The sequence below is a fragment of the Gasterosteus aculeatus genome, chromosome 10 (genome assembly GCF_964276395.1).
Source record: "Gasterosteus aculeatus chromosome 10, fGasAcu3.hap1.1, whole genome shotgun sequence".
Classification (NCBI taxonomy): domain Eukaryota; kingdom Metazoa; phylum Chordata; class Actinopteri; order Perciformes; family Gasterosteidae; genus Gasterosteus; species Gasterosteus aculeatus.
The window spans coordinates 16,335,081-16,363,065 of record NC_135697.1 but is presented as its reverse complement, the minus strand read 5'-3'; the positions used below and the strand labels follow the sequence as shown (position 1 = coordinate 16,363,065).

The 27,985-nt window shown below is 50.7% G+C and overlaps 4 protein-coding genes across 7 annotated transcripts; 2 read left to right on the top strand and 2 right to left on the bottom strand.

Annotated features, from left to right (window-relative positions):
- The first annotated feature begins 380 nt into the window (after positions 1-380).
- On the top strand, positions 381-8,868 carry fndc5b (fibronectin type III domain containing 5b). 3 transcript variants are annotated; one of them, XM_040189079.2, is made up of 6 exons: positions 381-810; positions 1,956-2,074; positions 2,798-2,996; positions 4,552-4,641; positions 5,245-5,436; positions 5,599-8,868. In XM_040189079.2, exons 1-5 carry the CDS (start codon positions 681-683, stop codon positions 5,382-5,384), a joined length of 678 nt encoding a protein of 225 aa, XP_040045013.2. In that variant the 5' UTR covers positions 381-680; the 3' UTR covers positions 5,385-5,436; positions 5,599-8,868. The 3 variants fall into 3 exon arrangements, with proteins under 3 accessions (XP_040045013.2, XP_040045014.2, XP_040045015.2); XM_040189080.2 differs by having other exon boundaries at positions 509-810; positions 5,552-8,868; XM_040189081.2 differs by having other exon boundaries at positions 543-810; positions 5,617-8,868.
- Positions 8,869-10,770: 1,902 nt separating this feature from the next.
- ldlrap1a (low density lipoprotein receptor adaptor protein 1a) lies at positions 10,771-17,591 on the bottom strand. The gene is made up of 11 exons (XM_040188390.2): positions 17,433-17,591; positions 16,802-16,900; positions 14,159-14,301; positions 13,353-13,465; positions 13,143-13,257; positions 12,552-12,624; positions 12,338-12,433; positions 12,131-12,240; positions 11,894-11,928; positions 11,675-11,706; positions 10,771-11,328 (listed from the first exon to the last, which is right to left on the bottom strand). Exons 1-11 carry the CDS (start codon positions 17,515-17,517, stop codon positions 11,282-11,284), a joined length of 948 nt encoding a protein of 315 aa, XP_040044324.2. The 5' UTR covers positions 17,518-17,591; the 3' UTR covers positions 10,771-11,281.
- Positions 17,592-18,382: 791 nt separating this feature from the next.
- On the bottom strand, positions 18,383-25,120 carry maco1a (macoilin 1a). Of its 2 annotated transcripts, XM_040188386.2 has the most exons (11): positions 24,642-25,120; positions 23,756-23,897; positions 23,509-23,635; positions 23,273-23,396; positions 22,943-23,121; positions 22,173-22,716; positions 21,883-22,041; positions 21,241-21,423; positions 21,008-21,128; positions 20,462-20,636; positions 18,383-20,349 (listed from the first exon to the last, which is right to left on the bottom strand). In XM_040188386.2, exons 1-11 carry the CDS (start codon positions 24,719-24,721, stop codon positions 20,147-20,149), a joined length of 2,037 nt encoding a protein of 678 aa, XP_040044320.2. In that variant the 5' UTR covers positions 24,722-25,120; the 3' UTR covers positions 18,383-20,146. The 2 variants fall into 2 exon arrangements, with proteins under 2 accessions (XP_040044320.2, XP_077937414.1); XM_078081288.1 differs by having other exon boundaries at positions 23,509-23,897; positions 24,642-24,956.
- Positions 24,896-27,930, top strand: srfbp1 (serum response factor binding protein 1). The gene is made up of 3 exons (XM_040188387.2): positions 24,896-25,033; positions 25,461-25,904; positions 26,074-27,930. The coding sequence occupies exons 2-3, from the start codon at positions 25,473-25,475 to the stop codon at positions 27,328-27,330; spliced, it is 1,689 nt and encodes a 562-aa protein (XP_040044321.2). The 5' UTR covers positions 24,896-25,033; positions 25,461-25,472; the 3' UTR covers positions 27,331-27,930.
- Positions 27,931-27,985: the final 55 nt, after the last annotated feature.

The following is a 27,985-nucleotide window of genomic DNA, read 5'->3' as shown; positions in this document are numbered from 1 at the left end:
TGGACCAACGGAGAGTTATTCTGATTATCGTACTTCTTTTTACACGACGGAAGGTCACAAAAGACCAGAAGTATGCAAGCAAGCCGGGGTGTGTGTGTGTGTGTGTGTGTGTGTGTGTGTGTGTGTGTGCGTGCGCGTGCTCAAACACACGTTGCAAGGGTCTAACAGAGGAGGTCAATGCATCTGATCCACCCATTCATTTCAATTCAAAAAGCACACACATTTAAATGGAAATGACCCAAATGTATTTGGTGTGTTCAGATGCTCCGTGTGGACAAAGAGATGGAGCCACGAGAGAGAGAGACAGAGAGAGGGAGGGAGAGAGAGAAGAGGGGGAGGGAGGGAGAGGGAGGGAGGGAGAGACAGTCGGTCATTAGGTGTTGAGGCGCGTTGCTCTGCAGCACGTCTGTTGCGCCCCCCTCACCTCTCCCGGTAGTAGAAGCCTCCCCGTCTCCCCCCTCTCCTCCCCCTCCCTCTCTCCCTCCCGAGCCCATCATCATCCCCACGCCGCCGCCCCGACACCAGCAGCCGAACCGGGTCCGGCTCGAGGCTCCGCCGGCACCGAGACGCACCGCGCGCGGCTCCGCGAAGCAGAACGCGCGATCCGGCCGTCCGCGCGGCGGAGCGGCGGAGGCGTCGGAGGCGTCGGGCTCCGCGGGGATGCTGACGCCTTCCCCCGGATGCGGGATGGCGATCGCCGGGCCGCGCGGGATGTGAAGCCTCGCCAGAGGACGATGGCCGGACCGGGATCCTCTGCGGCGGTGCCGCTGCTCCTGCTGGGCTTCCTGTCGGTGTCCTCCGTTACCGCCGGTGAGTAGGACCACAGGTTGGGGGAGGGTGTGGGGGGGGGGGGGGGGGGGGGGGGGCTCGTGATGTGTGTGTTTGTGTCGAGACTAATGTGGCGCTTTATGTAAGTTTCCCTCCCCAGTTCAGAAGACACATCACAATAAGTCCTTTTGAATCCCAGAGCGCATCTTTATTGTACAATTTATAATTGTTCAAGATGAAAAACGGTCAAACAATTACTTGATAGACAATTCATCTTTGAGAAATGCTAAACATTTGCTCATAACAGCTATTCTTCTAAAGCTATTCGACGATCTCACCTTTTGATCAATTAATCAATGGATTTCTGTGATCACTGCTTGAGAACCTTCAGCTTCCACGTCCATCAGTGCCGTGGAGGGTTGTGAAACAGAATGGGCTCAGATTGGATGAGCTTGAATCCAATAAGAACCTTCATCTCGTAACGTTCCACCGCGTCCCGATGGCAAGCTGAGGGATGACAGATGAGGAGCTGGAATCCTGGCTGATGAGATCATCGTGGGATTCATCTCCATTTGATATTTTAGCTTCCAGAGACTCCCTCTCTAATGTTGTGTGTGTGTGTGTGAGCGTGTGTGATACAACATGCATCGCACACCAGCCACGATGCATCATCTCAGCCCACTAGGATATTCGGCCACACGATGTAACAGTCGGGTTTTCGGGGGGGATCTGCGAGCGCCTTCATCTGACGCTGGCATTTGACTCCGCAAACAAGTCGGAGGCCCGGCGTTTAACATTTGCTTGGGTGGGACAGCGCGGGAGTGAGAGGGGGGAGGTGGCGGCGCGTCGCCATCGGGTCACACGGACGCACACTTCTAAATGGGACCCAAAACGCTGAAGGACGGGAGACGTCTGGTGATGATTATTGGTGACGTGATGTGATACGAGGGACACCCGCAGGGGGGAGGCTACGACTGGAAAAACGGGTCTGCTCATTAAAACGCACACACACTTTCTCATTCGATGTGTCCCCGAGTCACACTTCAATGAGATGTGTGCGTGGGAGAAAGAAGACGAGGAGAGAGACAAAGTGACGTGTGTTCATTATGTTGTAACAACAGACTGTTCATGACCCGTCTCTATATTCCTCTGGCCATGCCACATGTGTGTGTGTGTGTGTGTGTCAGACGCCGCGCTGTCAGCTCCGCTCAACGTGACCATCAGAGAGATCGAGGTAAACTCTGCCGTGGTCACCTGGGAAATCCTGGAGGGGGACCCCGTCATTGGATTCGCCATCACCCAACAGGTATTTCTATGCTGCCGTGTCCCTTACAGGGGGAAACCCGAGGGGGGGGGGGGGGGGGGGGTACAGGTGCACGCTGGTAGACCTAACAGGAAGTCATGCAGCAGTTTGGCGGAACGTGAAGACGAGTCACGGCTCCGTTAATGACATAACGTGTGGTTGTGATCAGTGCATTCATTGCGGGGCCCGTGTGCGCTTTCGTCTACGCGGCCGCTTAGAAAGGTCAGTAAACGATCCCGTGTGTTCGTCGGGGGTAAATGAAAAAGCCCCTAAAGAGATTTATTCTCGCTCTAACAGGAACCAATTGACCTGAGCGAGCAGCCCGGCCCCGTAGAGACGTACATTTCATTCAGGGCGGCACTCTGTTTCTTCCAGCTTGATTGCATTGCAGAGAAAAACCCACTCAAAGACTCAAAGTGTAACTGGTTTGCATTTGCACCACGTCGCCCCCCCCCCGACATTGTTAAATGTTCCCGTGGTTTAATCAACAGGGAAACTGCATCTGATGGATCCGAGCCTTTGGTGTTTCCTATTTGTTGCCTTGAAGTCGCCTGATTCTGGTTGCAGATATCGCGTCTTTGTCCGTTCACATCAAATAACTTACAAGTCGTCACTGGATTCTGCAGCTGGGACCAAACATGTAGAACACATGCATAGTACATGGAGCCTCGTGGGCCCTGACCCCTTACTTTGCCCCTCGCCCCCCCCCCCCCCCCCCCCCTGCAGAAGAAGGACGCCCGCATGCTGCGGTTCATCCAGGAGGTGAACACCACCACGCGCTCCTGCACACTGTGGGACTTGGACGAGGACACCGAGTACATCGTTCACGTGCAGAGCGTCAGCATGGCGGGCAGCGGCCCCCTCAGCGAGCCGGTCCTCTTCAGGACGCCCAAGGAGTCGGAGAAGATGGCGTCCAAGAGCCCAGGTGAGGGGCGTTTGATGTTACCTGCTCAGCAGGGCATGTATCCCTTTGCAAAACGCTTGTTTTGCAAAGGCCGAACTCGAGCGACGAGGCTTCAGCGCGCAGCACATCCACACACCACCTGCACAAACACACACGGGCATTTTGATAGCAGCTTCTAACCAGAGGCAATAAGGGAAGACGTTTATTTGACAATCTGAAGAAAAAAAAGGCAGGCTTTCTTTGTGTCCCCACCTCCCCCTCCATCCCCTCCCCTCCACCCCCTCCCGCCTCGTACAAACGCAATTCCCAAACGCAGAGGCTGCTGTTATCTGGAGCGGCTCGCTGTACCAATCTCATCATGTCCGACCCAGTAACGGCGCCGAGAGCCGGAGGGACGGCGGAAAAAAACGGCTAAACGCTCATCAGAAGGAGACGAGGAAACAGGGGACATCAGGGACCGTTGTGGGAGACGGGGGAGACGGGGGGGGGGACGAGAACTTGAGAACAATGCAGTGTGATTTGTTACGGGTGCGCTGTGCAGTAACATAGGAGGGGGAGGAAGGGGGTGAGTGAAGGTGGGAGTTGATTTCCCTCTTGAGGGGGAGAAAGAGATTTAATAACAAGTCAAAATATTTGTCACATCAGCATTATTTGGAGTTTCAGCGGTGGAATTGGTCCTGACGTTGAGGGGGCGGGCTCGCTTTGTCTGCTCGGCCTCTGACTGAAGATCCCTGTGAGCAAACAGTGCGTTTGTGTGTGTTTAGGTGCGCGTGTGTGTGTGTGTGTGTGTGTGTGTTTTAATGGAAGCGTTCATTAGCAGCTGATTAAATCTCCTGCTCTCCTCCCCCTTCCAAGCGGATATCAATCAGCCAGACACCCTTTGGTTCCCGCAGACGGGACGAAGCAGGACGCTCGCCTGCCTGTCGCTGTCTGTCTGTCCAACTCGTGCACCAAACCTGTTTGTCACCTGTTTGATTCCTGGAGAAGAATCTGGAGCGTGATTATATACTTCAAAATGAAAGCAAACATTTAGAATCTTTTCTTTACGGTTTACTGGTGTTGTTCATCATCTGCAGCTCGGATGTTGACTTAATGTTTAAATCTGCTGCCCTGGTGAAATACGTGAGAATCACATTCACGGTTTCATCAAGTAAACTGTGCCAAGTCATAATTAATGCACAATGCATCCATAAAAAAATACATTCACAGTGTTTTACTCCTGTTTCTTTACTTAAGAACACAATTACATTTATTACCAAATGTGTAATTCATGGAACAGGGATTTTATTGGCTGCAATTCCGTAAATCGGTAAGCTGTTCTAGTAAAACAACGCTGTGTTTACTGTTTAGTAGATTCAAGCGAAGCCCCTTAAACTTCCTCTGGAGACTCTTCTCAAAAAGCAAAGCAGCGACATCTCAGTGACGGAGGATCATGTGGCTGAAAGCAGCAGTTTGCCATTTTTACATCCTCTCCTTGGGACAATGAATCGCTGCGTGTTGACTCACACTGTGTGTGTGCGTGTGTGTGTGTGTGTGTGTGTGTGTGTGTGTGTGTGTGTGTGTGTCCTCTCCCCAGACGAGGTGACGATGGAGGAGTTCGGTCAGTCTGCTCAGCTGAGGGCCGGGGAGCTCATCATCATCGTGGTGGTGCTCGTCATGTGGGCAGGTAATCCTCCTCTCCATCCCCGCAGACCCCCCCCCCCCCCCCCCCCCGTCTCTGGGGCAAAGACGCTCTCTGACCCACTTTGGGTGTAATGAGATAAAAAAAACGTGGTCCACATTCGGCGTATTCGGCTTATACATTAACAGCGAGCGGCCTTGATCTCCCTCGGCAGTCACCCGTGAGAGGACGATTCGCTGAGGTCCAAAGAGACTTGGAGAGGGAGGGGAAACTGAAAAAGTCTTTCGGCGGTGAATTGTGTTGTTCAGCTTATAATTGGGCCTGGTGGGGGGATTTCACTGGAGATCCCCCCCCACCAGGCCTTTGGTATCGCTCTGATCCGATGAGTCTGACACAAGCAGTCTGAAGCCCGTCGAGTCCTCCCTTTATTATTCCCTTTCTTCTGTCTCTGTGTTCGTCCACCTCGCTCCTCTGCTGCGTTTTTTAATCTCCCTGACTGAAGGCCGGCTTCACACGCTCAGCTTCACGTCTTTGTCTGCACATCTCACCGTGTTCTCTGTTCGGCAGCACCCGCCCGCCGGCGGGAGCCGGCATCATCGGAGCAAATAATGATCCCGTGCATTTGCCCCCCCCCTCCCCCCCCCGCAGGGGTGATCGCGCTGTTTTGCCGTCAGTACGACATCATCAAAGACAACGAGCCCAACAACAACAAGGACAAAGCCAAGAACTCCTCGGAGTGCAGCACCCCGGAGCACCCACAGGGGGGGCTACTGCGCAGCAACGTCTGAGACCAGCCCCCCCCCAAAGCCGGGTGCAATAACTCCTCGACCCTCAGGACAGGTGAGGAACAGGACATCAACTGTCAACTTCATGTGACACAATAATACTTGTTTTTTTGTTCATTTTGAGGCTCTTTTTGTCTCCTTCTCGTGTTGTTATTGTGCGTCTGCCACAGTCTAAAGGTCCTCACGACATCCGAACGCCAACTTTCATTAACTGCAGGAACTGTGCATCCTGCAGACGCTGAGACCAACAGAAAGCCATCACCTGACCCCGTCACAGCGACGAAGCCATGATCCATTACCAAGACTCTCCTCCGCACCGGGAGCGGCTCTTCTAGAATCCAAGGCCGCAAAACAGGAAACCTGAGGAGAACTTCCTGACCTTCTTCGAAGTGGGCGGTCGGTGTGCAGACGCTAAAACGGCTGTCAGTCAAAGCACGGCAGGGGACATCCGCTCCTCTCGACAAGAACCCGCTCGATTCCCACGTTGTGGGTACCCGCCGTCAGTGGCATCGGATCCCGGCAGCACATCACCAATCAAACACCCGGTCCTTCAGGTCCAGCTATCAGGCAGCACACAACTACACTAAGGACCTCATCTTTTTCTACCCCTCCGTCCACATTCCCTCCTCTCTGTCTCACCGCGGGGACATTTCTGTTTTTGGGTTAGAAATTGAGCGCCGTGAGCGCCACTTGCATGGACATGTAATCTAGACCCTCGTGTGTCCAGTCCTTGTGTCCTCTTGACGTGGGCGTGTGTGGCGACTGGTGGCATTTGTCATTATCTTTTGCCGTTTCATCGGGGAAATCAATCAATTCACGGGGAACAAATCAAATTTCCCTTCTTGTCAAAAATCTGATGAAAAGACCCCAAAATCCAAACTGAATCAATCCCTCTGCCACAAGTAGGTTGTTGCTCCGCGGCGTGGATGATTCTTTCTCTCGTTTACTGCCAAGATTGTTCACTCTACACCAGTTAATGGAGAAACAACACATTTGACATTTCAATATTTGCTCGACGATCTAATGAAAACACGTCTAGTGACACGTTTGTTCATTACAATGAATCAGCATCCCACTACAGACGCACCGGATGTGTATAACTACGCCGCTGAAAGTAGTCCCTATTTTCTCCTGTTTGAGCAGCATTAGGTCCAAACCACGGTGTTTAAAGAGTCACATCTTTGTTAGCAACCAATGGGCCCGTGGGGAAGTGGGAGAGGTTTGAGGGACGGACTCACAAGTTGTCGGTTTTGGTCTTTTCGTGATATTTGTTGACGTGAAGAAAAACAGAACAACGGCACCTGTTGGAACTTCTTCATCAGAACGATCCAGATAAAGATAAAAAGTCATTATCGTCTTCTGCTAATTGTGATGCACATAATTACAAATGTCGGACCCCGGTGACGCCAGGAAATGCTTCCCCCGTGCTGAGAGAGGCAGCCGTCACTGTCTGTCATCCGTCAGCCTCCACCTCTCCGCTCTCCTCCACCTTCTTCTCCGGTTTCTCTCCTCGTTGTCCCTCCTCTCACCCGCCAGCTTCCCTCTCTGCTGCTACTCGTTATTTCCACCCCCAAGCTGCCCTCCTCCCCCTCCTCCCCCCCCTCCTCCCCTCCCCCAGCACACCTCCACGCATCGGCTCTTCGCTCTCACTGGGGAACCCGGCTGGCTGCTCATCGCTCGTTCCTCCGCTCGCTCATCACCGCTTTCTTTCTGGATGGACGCTTCCATGTGAGCAGACTGAGGGGAAGACAATGGGTGAATGAGGAGAGATGGACGGACAGGTGGAGCTACGATGAGAATAGAAAAACAAAGCGCTTCATTAGCAATGTTAATGAGCAAAAGGTGGAGTTCATAAGAGGGCAGTGGAACAATGCGCGAGCAGGAGACTAAACTGGCCGTTCTCGCCCCCGCATGTGGTCGGTAAGGTCGATATTCAGCCGACGGTTAAGCCGATGTTACGATGAACCCAAGTAACCTTTTGCTGCGCTTTCTTTAGAACAAATGCATCCAGAATGAAGAAGCGACTCCGGTGGAGGTCTATTAACTCTGAGGCCTTGAGGCCTGAAGCGAGAGACCTTTCTACGGAGCCAGAACCAGAAGTGGGACACGGCGGCCGGCTGGTGGGACACGGCTTGCTGAAAGACCAAGAACGTCCCACAAAGGAGACACTTGGGATTTCAATGTCGAAGGTTTTTTTTTCAAGGGGAGCGTGGCCGATGGCGTCCTCGTGGCGTCCTCTTCTCCTGTCATGCATTTGGTCTCTTTCTGTCATGATGGAGGAAACGAGGACCTGATTGTTCACATGTGCACATGCTTCTACGTGTCGAGCGCGCCGCGGCGTGATTGGCCGACCGCGTGGAGGTGACGACCCACGACTCTTCAACTAGTCGGCAGCAGAGAGAAACTCGGAACTTGAGCTTTTAAAAGCCAGTGTGAAAGCCAACGAGCCCGTCGCTCAAACGTTTTGGTTCCTTTAACTCTCGTCACACTGCGGTGATTTTACAAAACACAATCTCTCTTTTGAAATCGATGAAAGGAACATCTCGCAAAACTCGACACGGTGAACTTCTACATTTCTCATTAAACCGGGTCGAACCGTAACTGGATCACTGAGCATTCATTTGACGCAGTGCATGATAAAAGCAGGAACGCTTTTGAACCCCGGTTTCCGGTACATGTACCCGTCCCCCCCTCCTGACCTCTCAGCGGTCCCCTCTGTGGACAGCTGGCCGCCATCCGATCAGGCGCAGACTGTCCGTCTGTCCGAGGCTGCAGGAGGCCGCTGGACAGCTGCTCAAGGTGAACGCCCAACGGGCACGCGAGGTCACGAAGGCCTGAAGACAGGAAGGACGGAGTCAGAAGAACCTGCAACCACAAGCAACCTGTCCATCACTATTATACGTTTCAGTGAATTCACACCCCAGGGTTTTATCTCAAGTGCTCACTTCATTTTCTCCTTTTAAAAGTACAATTATTTCCCTCGATTGGATGTTTAAGGTCCTAGTTTAAGAAAAGTAACGGATAATCCAGCAGTTAAATTTGTCAAACTGCAGTGAGCTGTAAACCAAATCCCTGCTAACCCAATCGTCATGTGCCAACGGAGGACCACGGAGACGGTCAAAGTCATCCATTCACCCCGGTTTGCCTGTAATGTCCGTGACTGGATGAATGAGATCGCTGAGCACTCACCTGGAAATCCTCCACATAGTAAAGAACAAGGCCGGTTACTTATGGCGTATATTTATACTTGTTGTCGATGCAAATAACCAAGAAGCATGGATTTACAGCAGAATACTGGAGTCTGTGTTTAACGTGCACCACGACGTCTGTGTTTGAGGCATTTTGATGTTCATGGGATGAATCCTGTTCATGAGGGCTAGCATGACTCTGCTATCGTTCACACCCATGGTATACACGCTATTTCTATGGAAATATAAATGTCTAATTATGTATTAACTAATTATGAAATAAAATATTTTCAATGCACCGTTGGCGCGTCTTGGTGTTCACGCTTCACTCTGTCGGTACCAAGGTGGGAAGCTGAAAATGCTCAAACGGATGCAGGGTGCGGGTGGCCAAAGGTGCCCCCCCCTCGGCATCAGGGGCTCGACACGGTCAGATTGGGATTAAAGTGGCACCGAGCCTTCGAACGATGCTGACTCAGCAGCTGCTGTGCATCAATAGACAAACCCTAACACGCACACACACACACACACACACACACACACACACACGCACATCCTATGGAACCAAACACATAAGTTCACACAACCGCAGGCGCTCACACACTCTATCACACACGCGAGCCGATGGCGCTGTGTCAAATGAAATGGTCATATTTGCTTTGTAGTGAATGGAAACGCATCAGACGATGACTCATTATGTTGCTGGAGGAGGCTGATGATGCAAACACTTCCCTCTTCCAGCCAAAAGAAAATGAAGTCAAGGACACGCCCAGAGCACACAAAGGACACACCAGGCGTCCTCCTGGAAACTCTTCCAAGTCCCCTCGATCTCGCTGCCGGTCTCCCGGCCTGCACTTACTTACCGTCATCTCAGTATCCGTGCAAATCGAATGTCATCACTTCAGCTGCACGGTTCATTGTCATTTAAGACGGGGGTCAATGAGTGTAAATGTGCCTCATATTGTATTGCTGCTCGCCACAGGAAGGAATCTTAAGCCTGTATTGCAATTTAAGTGTGTATCTGCTCCAGTACACCCCCCCATCCCCCATCCTCCATCCTCCATCCCCCATCCCCCATCCTCCATCCTCCATCCCCCATCCTCCACCCGCCTGCTGTAACTGACTGAGCTCCCTTTGAGGAAAAACTGTTAAATAATGCAGGTGGTTAAGTAAGCTTGTCGGAACGAAACAAAAAAAATAAAGAGCCCCAGCTTCAGTGAGGCAGAGCCTGTTAGAGGGTTAGAGGGGGGGGGGGGTCCGATGCACACACACATATGGCTTGAATACACAACAGGGAACGTGTGTGTGTGTGTGTGTGTGTGTGTGTGTAGGGGAGTCAGACAGACTGAGGGCCCCCGCCATCGTCCTCCCGCTGGTGGTTTAAAGATCAGTCGGACACAAGGTCGGTTCCCCCCCGGGACATCTTCATTGACCCACTCTGTCCCATGTGTGTGTGTGTGTGTGTGTGTGTGTGTCAGTTGGTGGGATGGTGCAGGTCTGCCCCCTGTTGCTGGTAAAAACAAAGTGTAGCCAAGGAAAATACGGCCATTCAAAATGTCATTTAAGTAAACAGAATGTCAACAACGCTCACAAATGCAACAACTACAGCGTGGAAACTCCTATTTGTGATGTCATTCATTATAAAGTCTGCAACATTAAGAAAGATGTTAAAGATCACGCAGGAATGTTGGGAGCGGGCACCTTTTCCTTCTGTTGCCATGGTAACAGCTCTGGTCCAGATTCCCTCGCGTGATCACACACAGCACGTTAGAAAACACACAAACCCAACGCTTAGAAACGGGTTTCAGGTTTTCAGTTTTAAGATTTCCTCTTTTGGTTGCTGGTTTCTAGTTGTTTTAAAAACGACAAACAAAAACTGACAAACGAAATTCTAAAATGTGAAAAATTAAAACCGGACTACTAAAATGAACAGCTGAAATATGGAGAAGAAATATAAACATCTGCTGCTAAACATAAGGGTTTTCGAACCGCTCTCTAGGCTGAGACCCCCCCCAAGGATGCTCCTCCAGGAGTTTCTTCTCCTCCTCCAGCCACCTGCTCCTGGTCCAGGCTGGTGGACTTGAGGAGATCTGCGTCCCTGCTATTCAGACGCTTTGCTTCAGAGAGATTCTGAGATTCCTCCTCATGATGTTCAACCGGCTCCCTCAGACTGGAGATATCTGACCATCACATTACTAGAGCAGAAAAGTGGATTTCTTTTATTCAAGAGTTCTTTACAAAGCCGGCAGGTTACAATGTACACAATGGACTCAATTAGCCGTGAGCACGTGAATGGGGTTCTTTACATTTATACAGCTAGATTTTCACTTTGGACACAGAATTCAGTCAAATCCTAATGTGATCCACATCCACTCAAACATACAGTGTGGCTTCTGTCATTAAGGCCCATTCATCTGTACCTACGACAGAATTACGTTCTAACTTCCCTCCATAAAAAAATAATTATCTCTAAAATTATAAAAACACAATGCTGCAAAAACTACTGGAAAAGGATATAGATGTCAACAAAAGGGGACATAAGACAGTGAGGATGTTTGCAGTCTAATAACAGGATGATACTATGGCTTCGGGGTGGGGGGGGCAGCAGTCTGTGCCGTGCTCTGGGGGGGGCCCGTCCCCCCCGCCCCCCCCAACACCAGCTGTTGTTTCCATCGGCGTTGTCTTAGTCGGGTTCGGTGAGCCAGTCTTGGGGGGTCACCCCAATGTCCAAGACCTGGGGGTTAGTACGCGACACTGCCAGTCTGAGGACACACAGTGAAAACCGCAATAACTCAAAAGATGCCGTTAGCCTTCAGAAGCCCCCCCCAACACACACACAGGTTTTATCAGGTTACTGTAACGCAAAGCGGATGGTGGACTCATTAAAGACCCAACGGAGGCGTCGGTGTGCGCCCTCCGATCACGCTCGCCAGTGATCAGAGATGGGAGGAGACGATACTACGGCCGATCAGCCCAGTCGACAAAGATTCCATCTGCGAGGACTCGAGGGACACGGGCCGCGATGGAAGGGGACGGGTTATGTTGAGGTTAGTGATTAGGACTATTACACTAAGTAAGGCTTGTAACAGCTGGCAGGCTCTACTTTACCTGGACATGAACCATAGCTATCCCGAGCACAGCTGGAGACACAAACACACAGTAGATTTACAGGTGAGGAGATTCGTACTCTGCAGTACGCAGGAATCAGCACTGAGTGGCGCCGTAGAGCAACGCAGAGCGATCCAACGGGGAGGACGTGAGGAGGACGAGTATACGAGAAGTAGGATCGCTTCGTTCTACGAGGACAGGTCAGGACACACGGCTCACCTGGAGAAGGCTTCATCCAAAGCGTCCTCGGTCTCCTGGAAGAAGGAGAAGAACCTCGGTTTGATATTTAGCGAGAAAAGAGAACTCATTTCAATCGTTTTCATTTAACCTGGAAAAAGAGGAAAGTTCACCCCCCAAAAAATGAGAATTATATTTTTTTGTGATTAACTGTTCCTTTGAGATATTTCAAGACAACTTGTCCGGGTGCTACACGGAGCCAGAGGATGGGGGTCTTACACAGCGGGGGTTATCGTCGGTCTCAGAGGGCCTCTGATCCCCCTCTACGTTCCCGTTGGACTCCACGTTCACGCCGTCACCAAAGTCCAACAGCTGGTCTGTGGCCACATCTGCGTGAGAGGCGGAGGAAGGAGGACACGTCAGTGTCCCGTGCTCTGCGGCTGGCGCGGGACGGTATAGCGAGTCTTTTGGGCGCCTTCCGTTCACCTGTCCCCCTGAGGCTCCCCAAGCTGTCCGACTTCTCCGAGCGGGAACTGCTGCCGGCTTCTCCCGATGAACCCGACTTCGCTCTTCTCCCTTTTTCTCCGAGAGAGTGAAAGACAAAAGAAACCGTGTCTGGCGTGCGACGCGGCAGCAGATGTCTGCGCCCCGCGGAGCCTCGCCGCCGAAGTGATGTGAGTGATGCGCGTCTGGGCCTCACCTTCTTTGGCCACTTGCCAGAGTTCAAAGGCCAGCGTGAAGGCCTGGGCCACCGTCAGGGCCACCGCCTGGGCCTGGACATCGGGACCGTACAGGACAAACACGTCACCGGCGACTTTTATCAAGAGACCTTTTTGTCCCATTCGCTCAAACTGTCCCTCGACCCTCACAGCGAGACGGAGGAAATGTGTGAATAAGTTCTTCTTCGCTCGGTTTCGGCTTTCTGAGTAACGTTGGTGGATTGATTATCTGGCTCGCTGTCAGGGGTTCAATAGTCACAGTTGGAAGAGAATGGGACAAAGTCCATCAGCGAAGGTCTACAGGTGGCTCCGAAGTAGAGATGATCTTCTCAGGGATGATTTAAATAGATAATGCTTTTCATCCATTAAGGCCACAGACAGATGCTTCTAAATCAGAACGCAAAAGCACATCGAGGTATGTCATGTCTACGCCTATAGACCAGGAGTCCGTCCTCGCGGTGTCCATCAGCAGGACGAGACAGAAGACAAAGCAAACCGATGCCGGTCAAAGTAAAATCTCCATCCACTGCACTGGAAGTTGACTCACATTAATGCTGCACGAAGCGACTCACCACTTTCCTCTTGGGGCAGAGGAACGCGTGGCACTCCAGCGTCCCGCTGAGGGCGTTTTGGGCGATATAAGCAAAGACTCTGTCATGCAGCGCGTCCACCGTGCAGTAGGAAATCCTGCAGGCCAGAGGCGACGGGTTAGAGCAGCGGGTCGAAGGCTCTCGGGAAGAGCATGTGATGATGGGTGGTGCTCCTCACACACACACACACACCTGTATATGGAGACGTTTTCCAGGAGCTGGTTGGTGGCGCTGTCGTGCAGCACGATTCCCTGAGGGGAAACCTTCAGCGCCACCTTCGGGGGCTTCTTCCCACTGGCTTTAGCCTGCCGGAGGAGTCAAACAGAGGCGTTTGTTCAGCTGATCAGAACATAGAAGACGCTTTAAAACTGTTTGAATGAGGTTTCACGCAGGATTGTTTTAATGAGAAAATGGACCAAATACACCATATCTTAGTGATAGAAGCTGCTGTATTCATTTCCCTTGTTTCATGCATATTTATCTTTTCTTTTTCTTTTGAGGGAAAAAAGAAAAGACATTTGCACTTGACAGGAGAAAATCTAAATGCAGAAGAAAAGGACTGTGGGTAAATGGTGACGGGGTTTTAATGAATCAGGGCAGACAGAGATATTCGATCCGTCTCTTCGCTTTTCTAATCAGGTAATCTCACGAGTTCTCTTCTCCAGCTCACTGGCAGCCGGCCGGAGGATTAGAACCAACAACCGGGTTCTTTTTAGCCAACAACCCAGAACGGTGGTCAAAACTAAAAGAAACGTTCAATCTGACGACAACGTCAGGGGGAAATTATTTTACTTTCACCTGAAAAATGTCACAACTTCTCAACTTGAGAGGCCGATGCGTATTCAACAACAGTAAATATACAGACTAACTTGCTGGTATTGACGTATAAAAGTGTCGACTGACAGGGTTCATTCAGCAAAAGCTGCTCTGGAGAAGCGTCACAGCGGCCTTTGTTCATCCTGCCGACTGAGTGATGACGTCACCGCCGCGGCGCTCACCGTGGCCACGATCCTCTTCACCGCCGCCGCCGACAGCTCCTCTCCCTTGGGCCGCTCCACTAGGGTCATGCCCAGGTGACGGAGGTTAAAGGTCACGCCCTCCACGATGGTCTCCCTGGTGTCGGTCCAGTTCTCTGGGAGCTCTGGAGATCGAAAGAAAGAAAGAGAAGGAAACTTTCACTGAAGCTGCGACTCGCCTGCTTTCCGCTTCACATTCCAAAGTTTATCACCCCCGAGTTTTACCCCCCCCCCCCCGCCCCCCCTCCATGAGGAGAGGCGAGACAGGGTATCTAGGTCACGTCGATGTAAAGTAAACACTTCCACTCCAACACAACTAATGGAGCTCGACAAAAGGCAACAAGTCCGTACGGACTCTGACACACTGCGATAAGAGGAAAGTGTGTGTTTCCTTTTCTGCAAGAATAACGGATGTATCCCGAGGCCACACGCACACGCACACACACACACGCACACACACACACACACACGAGGCGATCAGCTGAATCTGACGGACGGAGAAGACGTGTTTACAGTGCGAGAACTGCGACATGCGGAGGAACCGCTGCTATCGGCCTTGAACCGCTGGAAGCCCGTCCTGCCAGTGCTCAGGCCCCGCCCACACACGCGCAGGCGCATGCTCCCCAACTGCGAACACGAAAGGACTGCAGCTGGAAGAGGATTCTTTGTGAAATTTAATAAAATATGAGAATCATTTTCATACCAAAAGACGAGGTGAAGCATTTACAGCAGCAGGTGAAAACAAGCGTTTAAAAGTTCCATCCTGATAATGATTCACAGATATAAGATGTCCATGTGCAGCGTGATGTTAAAATACAAGAGTCCACAGAACTGGAGCAAATGTCATGACCATCCAATGCAAACGTTCAGGCGAGCACCTGTAAAGCTGCTGTTGATGTGAACAAAGGTTCACGTGTACCAATTGCAGAGTTGACATTTCCTGGCAAAACCACAAATAGACACAAACCAGATTTCATATAATACAGTTGGGTTTTTAAAGGTCACCAACGCGTTTGGCCTTTAAGGCCGATAACGCCACGTGTTTAGTTTGAAGTTCGATCCCGACCTCCAAAAGAGAAGAAAAAGAAAAATGAAATCATTTAAAATCCAGAACAACTACTTGAAACTTGTTGAAATGAGTCCATCCCAACCGGGTCGCACCGCTTTTAACCGACGCAGCTGCGTGCACGAGGCCCAGCAGCGAGCTCGCGGGAACACGCGTCGCCCTTCGGGGGGGGGGGGCGAGCGGCGGGCGGATGAAACGAGCATCCGCTTCACGTATCAAAGCCCGAAAAAAAGGCCCCGAAAAGGGGTTCACGCCCCCCACCCCCGTCCCTCAGGGTGATCGGTGCCTCCAAACAGTGAATCGCCGTGGAAACCGCCAACCGTCAGCATCTGCTCCCGTTGCTAGAGATTCTTCTGAGCTCATGTGCTGGTTTCTACGGGACGCAGAGGGGCAGGAAAAGGGGGGGCAGTCGGTCTGCAGGTCTCTGCAGCTGCACAGTTCCACCGCGTTCAGCCTCAACACCAGCGACGGACTCACCAAAATAAAAGGCCTGAAACAACTACTTCACGAATCACGTAATGAAAATGTTCCTGGCACCGATTTGCCCAACTGACCCTGACCGTGTGTTGGCATGAGCGCGATGGTTCCGTTTGAGGTCCCTATAGAGGGGGAGAAAGGCTCTTCTGGCAGCGGGCCGGTGTGGGTCGTCTAGGGCGACCAAACCGGGGCAATACGGACATAGAAGTGGGGGAGAAGCAGGGAGGCCTTGTGCCATTAAAAAAAAAAGAAAAAAGGTGCCTTCCCCATAGATTTGAATGGGCTTCTGTTTAATGCAGTGCCTGTTCATTTGAGTGGCTCATCCTATTGACGTGCATTAATGGCAAAAAAATCGCTGCTCTGCTGGTTTTCCCTTTGGACGGTTAACTGCGCTCACCTTACGTCCTGCGAGTCCCACGGAAAAAGACAAAAATGTGGTCTGACCCGCAGGTGAGGGTGGGACCCGAGCGATACGGGTCAGCGCCGGGGAGGAATGTGGGCTCTGCAGTCTAGAGACGACCTGGTAATCTACACCACGACGCCCCCCCCCCCGCCGCCGCCGCTGTGCACGAGTGGGTCACTGGCTGCAATCACAGGAAGCTTTCGCTTTCATTCAGTGTGCGATTAACGATTAACGGTTTCCTCGTAATGTTTGGGAAATATCATCCAGGAAGTGACCGACAGTGAATACATTAACATCAGGGTCCCGCCCCCTGACACAGAAGCGTGCTGACGGACATCGTCCGCATGGATGACCGCGTCTCAAACTCCTGGGGCATCGCTGCTTCTCCCAGGTGAGATTTCCTATAACCGCCCACGTGCCCCCCACCCAATACGTTCTTGTCACGGACTCCACCGCGTCCTCTCCGGGCGGGGGGGGGGGGGTTAACATAGAGCAGCTTGAACTCGAGCCAACCAGGAGCCTTGCACTGACCGACTCGTGGCATTCCTGGCCCGTCGCCTCGGTTACCCCCCCCCCTCATAGCTTTACAGCCAGGATCAAGTGAGATTTAGCTTACAAAGTGGCCCTCGAGAGCCACAATGGCCCCCAGAGCGCCTCGTTAATGCGGCCAGCGGCTGACCTGCTGAAGGGCCCTTGAGCAAACCCTGCAGTCGGGCGTGCCTTCCGTGTGACCCTGACCCCGGGGGGGCCCGGGATGGAGATTGGAGATCGGGATTATCTGCAAACGCAAAAGCCTGATGAAATGAGAACACAGGGGATTCTTCTGAGAACACGAGAGAAAATAAAGTTTAGTTTTCCTGACTTTTTTCTGCCTGGCGGCCAAAATAACATTTTATTTCCGGGAAATTCCTCAAACCAGATTAAATCGCAGTGCACTCAAAGACTTAAATCTCCATTCCAGAACATGTTCTTTTCCCCTCTTAAACGGAACAAAACAGCAGGAAAATGAAATGAAAGAAAAATGCTTCTTTAAGTACATATTTGTTTGCAGCTTTTATATAAAAAGCAGCGTTAAAATATATTGTTAAAAATAACAGGTTAAAAATGATGAAAAGGCGTTTTGCTTGTTAAAAGTACTAAACTTTGCCGGAGTTAGAACACAAATATCCCGTTAAACATCCCTCGTTTTTGTCGGTGCGCGATCAAAACAAAACGTCAACTTTCACCGGCGGCGAAACCGGGAAAACGTCACTCAACCGTTAAAAAAAAAAACAACAACCGTTATTTTTATTCCTGCTTCTTATTCTCACTTCTGTGTCGGCCGGCGGTCCACGACTGCTTCGCCAAACCGGGGCTCCGGACGAGGGCTCTGCCCGCCGACCTCAGGGCATCCATGCCGGGCCGTCGGAGAAGTGTTCCTTCGCGCAGCGGACAGCGGACAGCGGGGGACGGAGGGGCTGCTGGTGCGTTCAGGGGACCGGCCCGCCGCGGACAAGCAGTGGCGCGGCGTTCAGGGGGCGAACGGGACGTGGCGCGGAGAAGATTCACGCGAGATTATGATTATTATTAGCTTGATTTTATTCTGTTGGTTTGTTTTTCTGAATCAGTGTATTGAAGTCAACTGCCCTTAAGGAAGTCTGTTCACCTTTATTTGGTACTGACTTTTCATTTTGATATTGTATTTGAGCACATTTCATTAAAGACTTGTTGAAATGTGGCTGTAGCAGCAACAAAGGGTCTCTCTCTCTAATTCAAAGTAAAAACGAATAATCCCCTGATATATATATATATATAAACTATGTGCACAAAATACTTGAGTAATGCTCAATTTGGTTCAGCTGAATGTAACTTTCCGTTGAACTTCCTACTGAGAAACGGGTAATTCCAAGGAGCACCTGAATGTATCACGAGAGCACGACTTTCTAATCTTTTTTAAAACAGAGAATGGAATTAATATTAGTCTAGCGTAACTAGGTGCCTGAGACGTGTATGATTTATTGGCATTGCGGAGATACATTACATTTCTGAAATGTCGCAATTGTCTGTCACCACAAGTTCATTTGAATTTGTCTACTGTTGATTTCTCACAAGGGCAAAATCCACGGATTTCCAGCACACTGACTTGTTGGTGTTTTGACATCCGAGATGTTCTGAGCCACACTGCATCCACCTACTACATCTATTTGTGGGTGAATGATGGTCAGAAGTTTGTCCTCTTCTACGGCACACAAAGGGAAAGATGCACAGACACGCGCTGATCTTCTTGTATTGCCACCAGCAAGACTTTCTTTAATAGTGATGGCCAAAGTGAGAAGAAGTGACACGGCCACCTTCACTGAGTAAAGAAAACAAACATGGCGGAACAATGAAAAGATAAAACAAAGCACTTTTTTCTTCTTCTTCTTCTTTTTTTTTTTAAACTTCCATCTCGTCCTTCCACAGAAACTTATAAAAGCAACTTCAGAACCGACTTCACAACACCAGAGCGATCCACCACAAATAATACTTTTCCCAGGTAGGCAACATGACAGCACGACATGGTCAAAATGGTTCAGGGGGTAAACAACCCCCCCCCCCCCCCACACACACACACACGCACATCACACACACACACACAATCCTTCCTGGTAGAAAATACAGGAAATCAACTGAATATGAAGGGAAATATCACGGAGGTGACACTTAATAAAAGGTCTCTAACAAATAAATTAACGGGAGTAACACAACCGGCCCATCTGACCACCTCAGACCTTGTAAACACAACACCATCTGAATATGCTCCAATGACAACAAAAATAATAACGGCAACAGCACTCTTCTGCAAACGTTATGCTAGCTACATCGATCAAAGTATGGATGGGCAACCGAACATCAACACTCGGCACTTAAGCACCCGAATGAACAAAGAAAACATTCCTCAGTAAGTCAATGTACATTGTTGTAAACAACTAGATGCCAACTCAAGGGCATGAAAAGACAATCGGGGTGGCTGCCTGTCACTGCGCCACGTCCAGTGTTGTGTCGTCCCTTTTTTTTTTTTTTTTTAGGTCAGTAACGTCGAGATCGAAAAAGATTGCCTCGTTTTAGCCTTTGATTGATTGTGGAATTAAAAAAGGAACCGAATGTGAGAACTTCTGGATGGAAACAAATCAGAGCGAGCGAGAGAGACGGAGAACTCTGGAGCTCGATGCTTTTTGATCGCTGGATTGCAAAGTAGGATGTTTCGGAATCTGAAAAAAAAGAGAAAAAGGCAAAAGGCACTGTAAAAATCTGCAAATAACGGCAACAAGCAGTTGCCTCGACATCATTAAGTCCGGTGGACAACGCGGCCTATCGGGCCCTAATTTGGTCCAGCGGGAGCAGAAGTGTGAAAACAGGGCAACGTTAACATTTTGGCAGTGCCTGGTCAAATGTAGCTCAAGAGATTTTATGATTTTCGCATCTTCTTCATCAACCGACCGATAATCCCGTCGTTAACAGGACGAATCGTATGCAAAGGTTTATGATTCCAGCGTGGCCATTTGAGCAGAAACGTACGATGTCGTGAACTCAAACCTAAACATGAATACTTTTACATTCATGATCTCTCTGCTTCACTTCAAAAAGGCAAGTTTCACTCAAACCCAAAACGTGCCTCCGTCCGTGCGTGAAGTCTTTTTTATTAAGTGTGTGCGTGTGTGTGTGTGTGTGTGTGGGGGGGGGGGGGGGGGGTGAAAGAAGACGGACATGAAGCGATGCAGGACGGCTCCTCAGCAGACACTTGACGGATCGGCGGTTCTTCCTTCCTCTCCCGACAGACGGACGCCGCCGTGTGACCAAAACAAAGATTGTACACAACCCTCTCAAATCCATCTATGAGTTCTCACAATAGAACCCCCCCCCCCACAAAAAAACCCACGCATGTGCAGAGGGGCTCGTGTCCGTATGCTCAACTCAAAATAAATAAAAAAACGACCCGAACGGCGGCGGCGAGCTTGGCCAACGTAAAGGGGGCGACAGAGTCGTGTGGCGCCCGTGGGCGGAGTCACTTTTTGAGGGGCTGGTAGACGGAGGCGTTGGGGTCCAGGGAGGAGGGACTGTTGTCCATGAACTTGGAGGAGTAGTGCGGGGCCACGGGGCTGAGGTTGCTGCCGTCGGAGGAGTAGGACAGGCTGGGCATCACCGCCATCACCTCGGCGATCTTCTGCTTCAGCTCGGCGATCTCCTGCTCCCTCTGGTGGATCTGACCTGGGGGGGGCGGCACGATTTCGGACGTTAAACGTGGCCTACAGTGGGCTAAGAAACCCAGAGGCTGGTTCAGTTGTTTTCTCAAATGCACTTAAACACTGGCGCCGCCTACCTTGGGCTATCTCCAGCTGCCTCTTGGCGTCGCCCAGCGCGGAGAACAGGTCCAGTTTGATGCGGGTCTCGGCGCTCAGGCTGTTCTCCAGGTGCTGCGTCTTGTCCTGCATGGCCGACAGCGCCGACATCAACACCTCCGTGTCCTTCTCGTTCTCTTTGTACTTCCGCAGCTCCTGGACGTGGCAACGAGGAAGAGGAAGAGCATCGGAAATGAGGCGGCGGGGAGAACGAAAACATTTTATTTGTTGACACCAGAGCCACAAACCCGAGTTCACTCTCGCTCAGAAGGAATCTGGTTGCACCCTATTTTACACTCATTCATTTAAAACAACTCAAATGTCTCACTTTGCAATCAAAGCTGGGCAGCGGGAGCCACAGGGGAGCGATTTATTTAATTACATCAATTAGCGGAGCTAGAATGGCATTTCATTCAGCCTGCTGAGGAGATCTTATTCCAGATTAACTTTTAAATCACTTATAATGCTTTGATGACGTAAGAAGCGCAACTTCATTAAGCCTCCCATAATCGTCTTTTCCTCCTCACCTGACACTTGCCCTCCAGATCCCGTATCTGCTCCTCCTTAAGTTTCACGTCCATGCCGAGCTTCTTGCACTCGTTCTCCAGCTCTCTGATGCGGCCGCGCAGGGAGTCAGTCGACTCCACTCTGAACACGAGGCAAAAGAAAGCAGCACTTTAAAACAACGGCAGCAGGCGACTGCCTCCACGAGTCACCGGAGCGCTTCCTTTCCAGTGAAAAGCGCCCGTCGGCGACGCACCTGGTGGCAGCGGCCAACGCCACGGCCCGCGCAGCGGAGGCCTCCTCCATCTTCTTCCGCTTCCGCTCGTCGGCCAGCTGTTTCTCGGCCAGGGCGCGCGCCTCCTGCTCGGCCTTCAGCCTCTTCTCCAGCTGGGAGATGGTCTGCTTGTCCTTCTGCTTGGCCTGGACGGCGCTGTGGAGCCTGCGGCGGGGGGGGAGGAGACGCGGTCAGTCGGCTTGTGGGCCCCCCCCTCCCCCGGGAAAACGTTTTCCCCGGAGGGAGTGAGGCTGACAAACAGCGATGTCGGTTACAGTCAGCCGAGTCTCATCTCAGATTATAACGCGGGTAGATGAAATCCAGCCTTCTGATTGGTTGAGAGCGAGTCACAGGGTCTACTTTATGGGGCCTTTATGGAGTTTACATTGAGTGTAAATAATAGATACATCTTGCGTGGGGGAAACGAAAGCTTTTGCAACCGGACAATGCAGGTGGACGCCGTGAGCGACGTGAATGAATGAGATTCTGCGACAGCAAGGTGACCTCGGATGTTTCGCGGCTACAACTATTTACTTCCTATTCATAGTGTCGCTGGTAAGCGTATTATAAAAGCAGTAAGGTACCCGAGGCAGCACTTTGTCGTCGCGACGCGCACGTACGCACTTGTTCTGCAGCAGCTCGTTGTCCTGGCGGAGCTGGCCCAGTTCGGAGCGCAGGCTGCGGTCCTGGCTGCTCAGAGAGGAGAGCTGACTCCGCAGATCGGACTCCAGCTGCCTGTTGGCCTGAAGGTCGGCTTTCAGACGCTTCACATCCTGCTCCAGCCTTTCGGAACAAAACAAGGGGTGGGGGGGGCACGAGATCATCAAAAAGGAAAGAGAAGTCTCCTGTAACTAGTGGGTGTTTGTGCGCGAGGTGGAGTGGAGCGAACGGGCTTCCATCCCTCGGGCTCCTACCGTACGAGGGCGTCCGGTTTGCCCAGCTGGTTGTTGGGGATGCAGTTCTCCAGCGGGTCCTTCTGCTGCCCCTTCCCCGCCCCCTTCTGCTTCTTCTCGTTCCTCCCCGCGGAGGAACCGGGCGGGACGCTTCCGTTTGAAGCGCTGTGATTCCGCGGGGACGAGTTGGAAATGTTCCCCCCGCCTCCGCTGGCGTTTTTGTAGTTCTTCCCGGCGCCCGGCGCGTCCTCTTTGGACGCAGAGTGGGCGTCGGCGTGCGACGCGTTCTCTCCCGCCAGGTCGTTGTTCAGTCTCTTTCCCCCGACGTAGTTCTCGATATACTCCGCCTCCTGTAGTTTGGAGTCCAGTGTGTGTATAATGCTGTTGTTATTGATTCCTATGGAGTTTTGTTTTTTGCCCTCGCGCTCTTTAGTGGTACTGTCCTTCCCCTTTTCCCGGTACTCCAGCTCCGGCAGCAGGACGGGGGGGCTTTTCTTTCCGGGAGGTGCTCCGTTTTGGGACACAGCGGCGGGTTCTACCTCGGAGATCCCTTTGGCTAAAGCAGCTGGAGGAGAGAACAAGTGGGCAGCAGCGTTAGTTCGGACACAGAGCGATTTAACCACGAAATACAAAGAAGTACCGTTGAACATGGTTGGAGTTTCGGGGGCCGAGACCTCCCGATAAGTGGAGGTGTGGTTCTGTGGTAGCACACACCTGCCCTCTTTGTTTCCCCTCTGCACGAGTGTGCTGCCGACGTCATAATACGTTGTGTGTGTGTGTGTGTGTCTCACCCTCCTCTGCCTCCCTCTCCTGTCTCTGCAGCATCTGTTGCTCCGGCGGTAAGGCCTGCATTAGGAGCTGCATGTAGAACTCGTTCTCCTTCTGCACCTCCTTCTGTTTCCTCAGTCGCATCTTGTAGCTCACGTAGCTCTTAAAGCCGAAGCCCAGGGTGACCACCGGATAGCCGATACTGGGAGGCGGAGAGAGACACACACAACGTCACCTTTGAACACAAGGGGATCCTTGTGTTTTCAGAGCGCGAAATATTGAAGCACGTGCTATTTAATCACGACGGTCTTTACTATCGGGGCTCTGACAGAAGCCTCTCTGATGACGTTTACCAGTGAGCAGCAAAGGGTCGACACAAGTCCACGTGAAAGTTCTTCAGATCTTTGAACCGTATGGCAGCTTCGATGTACACAAAGAGGATCCACAGCGACACGGTGGGTAGACAGACTCCTCGTTCTGCGTGAGAGGAAGGGGCGAGATTTAAAATTTAAAAACGACACAACTGCGGGTTTCCTGTGAGTCTTCGAGGTGCAAGCGGCGGCCCGCTGAGATGCAACTTGGGACTGACCCGTGTGCCAGACATACTGGACCCATACGTAGGTGCTGGCAGCGAAGAACAGCCATTGGACGGGGATGAAGAGGAGGCAGATGATGTCGGACGTAAACGCCACGCATACGAAGAAAACAGAGAAGGCCTGGGTGGGGGAGAAAGACACGATATTAGATGTGGCATAACAAACCTCACATGTATGCAGTAACATAGGAGCACGTGCACACTGGAGGGGGGGGAGGTGGAGGTATGAAAGAGCTCTCACCAGTCCCTGATATCTGAAGGAGTCGTAGACGCTTCGAATGAAAAGCCAGAAGGGCCACAGGTACTCAAACCTGAACTCCAGCACAAAGTCGGCCAGCAGAACCAGCACCCACACCACCAGGAACTTCAGGTACAGGAAGGTGCTGCGAGGACGGGACGGAGAAAGAATCAACCCGTGTATCCGGTGGGATTGCAGTGTGTTCAGATAAAAGTCAGGGTTTCAAACAAGAGTTTCTATGATCAAAGAGGTTGGAGTGGATGAGAGAAGGTCAGAGCTCTAGAAAGTGAGCGCCAGCATCATCCAGCGTCACGTCTGGACATGATGCCTAGAAGCACAGCTGGTTCCGTTCACCTGGCTTGACCCCCCCCCCCCGCAGTGACAGCGGGGCTCCTTGAATCACACACGCGCTCTGTTCCGGTTTGGTTCCTCCAGATTTAAGGCAGACAAAGCACAGGTGAGAGCCCCGCCGTCGGCGTACACCCCGGTCTACAAATCGAGCGCGCCTGACATTGCTGCTGTCATCGCCGATCCGCGAGCGTTTTTATTCACTCAAACTCACGCGTTTCGTTCAAAGACTGAACGTACATTCGGTTTGAGCGAAATCATTCACACTTAAATCCCGCGGAGTCAGTCTCGTCGCTGCCTTTTTAAATTGTGATTTTACGCCAGGATTTGAATTTAACGGTCGAGTGTGTGAGAGAAATAAAAAAAAAAGCACACAAATACCACACTAGGCCCGTTTTCTCAACACAACGCGAGCGCGTTCATTCAGCCCGCGGCGGCCGACGGTCGTCGAAACACAGCGCAGCCTCGTCTTGACATATGCACGGAGGCGCCATTGTTATACAATAACGTCCCAGCCCCCCAGCCCCCTTTGCCCCCCTACCTGCTATATATACCCTCGGTGATTCGGTTCCGTTTTAACGGCCGTCGGAGTTTGCTGCAGTCCGCATTGCGCCGCTTCATCCTCCCCCGGTTAATTCACTGGTGATATCGGTCTGGTGGCTGTGACTGGAAATGTCCTCCGCTCATTCTAATAATCCCCTCTCCCTCAATTAGCCACCATTGTTGTTGTTTTATGCACATGAAACAAAGAAATAAATAAAAACAGTCCGCTGGAGGACCTCCCCCTTTCACGACAACGCCTGCGTCCCCGTCGCGGCGTGTGACGTCACGCCGACGTCGGAAGCGTGCCAAAAAAAAAAAAGATGGCGGCCCCCGACGAGTCGATACGTCTCGCTCACTTTTAACTTCGCAACTGTTTAATAGTCGCCTCCGGTGAGTGTGTAAACGACGGTGTACCTGGGTGTTTTTTTAAGCTAACGTCCCGTGTGCTGTTGAGTTAACGTTAAAATGAGCCTTTGTAACTGTGACGTTACGCGGTAAACGTCATCCACGCTGCCTCAACCACGTTTAGCTTCGACCGTCTCTGCTGCCTCGGGACGTTTAAAGTCTTATTCAAATGTTTGGATGTAGTAATTCGGACAAAAGCTCGTAATGTGGATGTGTCGTTTGGAGTTTATTTCCTGCTTATTCAGTGATGAAACAACAGCACATGTTTTTAAATTAAGTCTGCTGATTGTATGTTTAACGTAATATCTACACATTCTTTTCTTTTACTGTTTTTACTTTTATTTATAAATTACCTCACTGCTGTTGCCTTTGAGAACAAGTTAGCAATCTAAGATGACCAATGTTTCAACAGATCGTATTAACCATGGACAAGATAGAGGAGAGCCTGCCATCTGCCCAGGAAAAAGACAAGGAGGAAGATCTAAAGGAGGAAGATCTTGAAGAAGATGATGCTGCAGACGAGGAAGAACTGGGGGATGATAATGAACACAAAGGTGGGGGTGAACAGGAAGACAAGGAGATCCCAAAGGCTGCAGGAAAAAATAAAAAAAGGATTCCATTTCCTGCTAAACCCAGCGGGAAAAAGCGGGATGGGGGTCTGAACCTCAACAACGAGGTGGTGTTGATGAGGAAGGAGGTGAAGAGGGTGAGGGCTTTGGTCATCAGAAAGGTGACACGGCAGATGGGCGCGCTGAAGAAGAAGAAAGGCAAAGAGATGGAAGTTGAGAAGAATCAGAGGAGAGTGACTAGACTGCTGGAGGAGATCCGCGCCATGAAGATCCTCTCCCCGGACCTGGTGGGTTTCTTCTGCATAACTTCTGTTAAAAGTTACTTAAATTGTATTTTATGATTCCTCTACAAGTACACATTTAAATCAATAACACAACTTAGAAGTTGGTGACTCTTTTACAAACCATTGATACTTTGTGAAATTAATAATTTGAATATTTCCCCCCTGTTGCCAGGTGACAAAGACAGCCTTGCAGAAGGATCTAGACTTCGAACAAGTGTGCAAAAACCCCAAGTCTACCATCTCCGACCGAGCCATAGCACGAATCGCCACTCACCCGCAGTTCAAAAAGAAGATCGAGATCATCAAAGCCGCCGTGAAATCCTTCAAAGATGAGTGGATGACGGGTGGAAAGCCGGGAGGGAGGGAAAAGGTGCAAAACAAAGCTGGGAATGTGGCTCCATATTCCCAAGAAGAAAAGGGAGAGGGAAAGAGTGAGAGAACAGAGGAGAACATTAAAGTGGAGCAAAAGGAAATCTTCGACAAAGAGGAAGGGGGAGAAATCCTTGAAGACACTGAAGAAGCGACTGTTGCTGAACCTGAAAAGGAAACGGTGGAAGCACGTCCTTCAGTTGACACTGCAAGTGATCAAAAGAAAACAACACCAGCAGCTAAAAATGTACGATTGAATACAATAAAAAGTAGTGAAGTTAAGGACATTGTGAGGAATAAACCTCAAGCTAATCATGCAGAAAAGAAACCAGAGCTTAAGTCTGCACCCAAATTGCTTCAGAAAAAGGAGGATGATGATGATGATGAGGAAGCGAGTGATCTGGAGGCTTCGGATGTTGAAGAGAAAGAGTACTTTGACGACAGCACGGAGGAACGGTTCAACAAGCAGTCGTCCCAGTCCGAGGAGAGCGACGACGACGACAACGGCTTCTTTGTTGGAAAAGTGAGCAAATTCAAGAAGAAGAAGAAGAAAAAGAAGCAGAAAAGTGTAGGAGGGGACGAGGCCCATGGAAGGTGTGAAGAGAACCCACCAGACCAATTCCAGAGCGAACTGGACGAACTTGAGACCAGGCTGAAGTCTAAAGCGACTGGTCTTCAGTCCGTCTTTTGTCCCTCGCTCTCTTCTTCCAGGCTTGGCAGGGGCAGAGGAGCAGGTAGAGGGAGGGGCGGCGATAGATTCAGGGGCCACGCTGGTCTCGAAAGGGATTTCAGTACACCTCCCAGGTTCCAAAAGCAGGACAAGGAGGCAGAACCAGGGTCCAAGTACAGCAATCCGTCCTCTGAGTCTTTTCCCTCTGTCGGCAGAGGACGGGGGCGAGGCAGGGGTGGAGGTGGAGGTAGAGGTAGAGGTGCAGGTGTCTTCACCCATCAGGAACCACAGCAGGCACTGCATCCATCCTGGGAGGCTAGTAAGAAAAGAAAGGAGCAGCAAGGACAAATCCTGGCTTTCCAGGGGAAGAAGATCAAGTTTGATGACTGAAAATGTTTGTTTGTTTGTTTGAGAGTGGAACCATACCTGGGGGGGTCCTTTTTGTCTGGCACACTAGTGACACGTAAACATGGTCACTCAGTATGCTGGATCCTCAACCCCAGTGGAGATGACCTCGATACAGTTAAGTGACACATGTGTTGCACAGTGTAAACTACAAATAACCGGAACTTGCTTTCTTTTTTTGTATTAAACATCAAGATATTCTTTCAGAATTCTTATTTTAAAACAGGATTTGTACTAAACTTTAAAGTTAAGAACAGTATTATTTACTTTTTTTTATTTTTATATACAAACCGTTTAAGATTGGGGGAAGACATTTAGGGAGTGATATTTTTTTATTTTTTTTATGGAAGATTTGTGTAAAACCGGTACAATTTCATTGGTTTGTGCTAAATAATGTGCAGTTATTTTAAAGTACACAACATCTCTAATGGGTTATAGATAATCACAAACCGAATAACGCTGTTTTTGTCACTTGTCCTCACCAAGAAATTGTTACACAACATGAGGTTTGTGTGACAACAGTTTTAATGTGCTTAGCTGTTATTTCAAATTAAATGCAATATTACTGAATTGACAGCCGTGAAACACGCGAGCCACTTTGTTGCCGAGCCTTGTAGCCATTGGTTGGTTATCGCTGCGT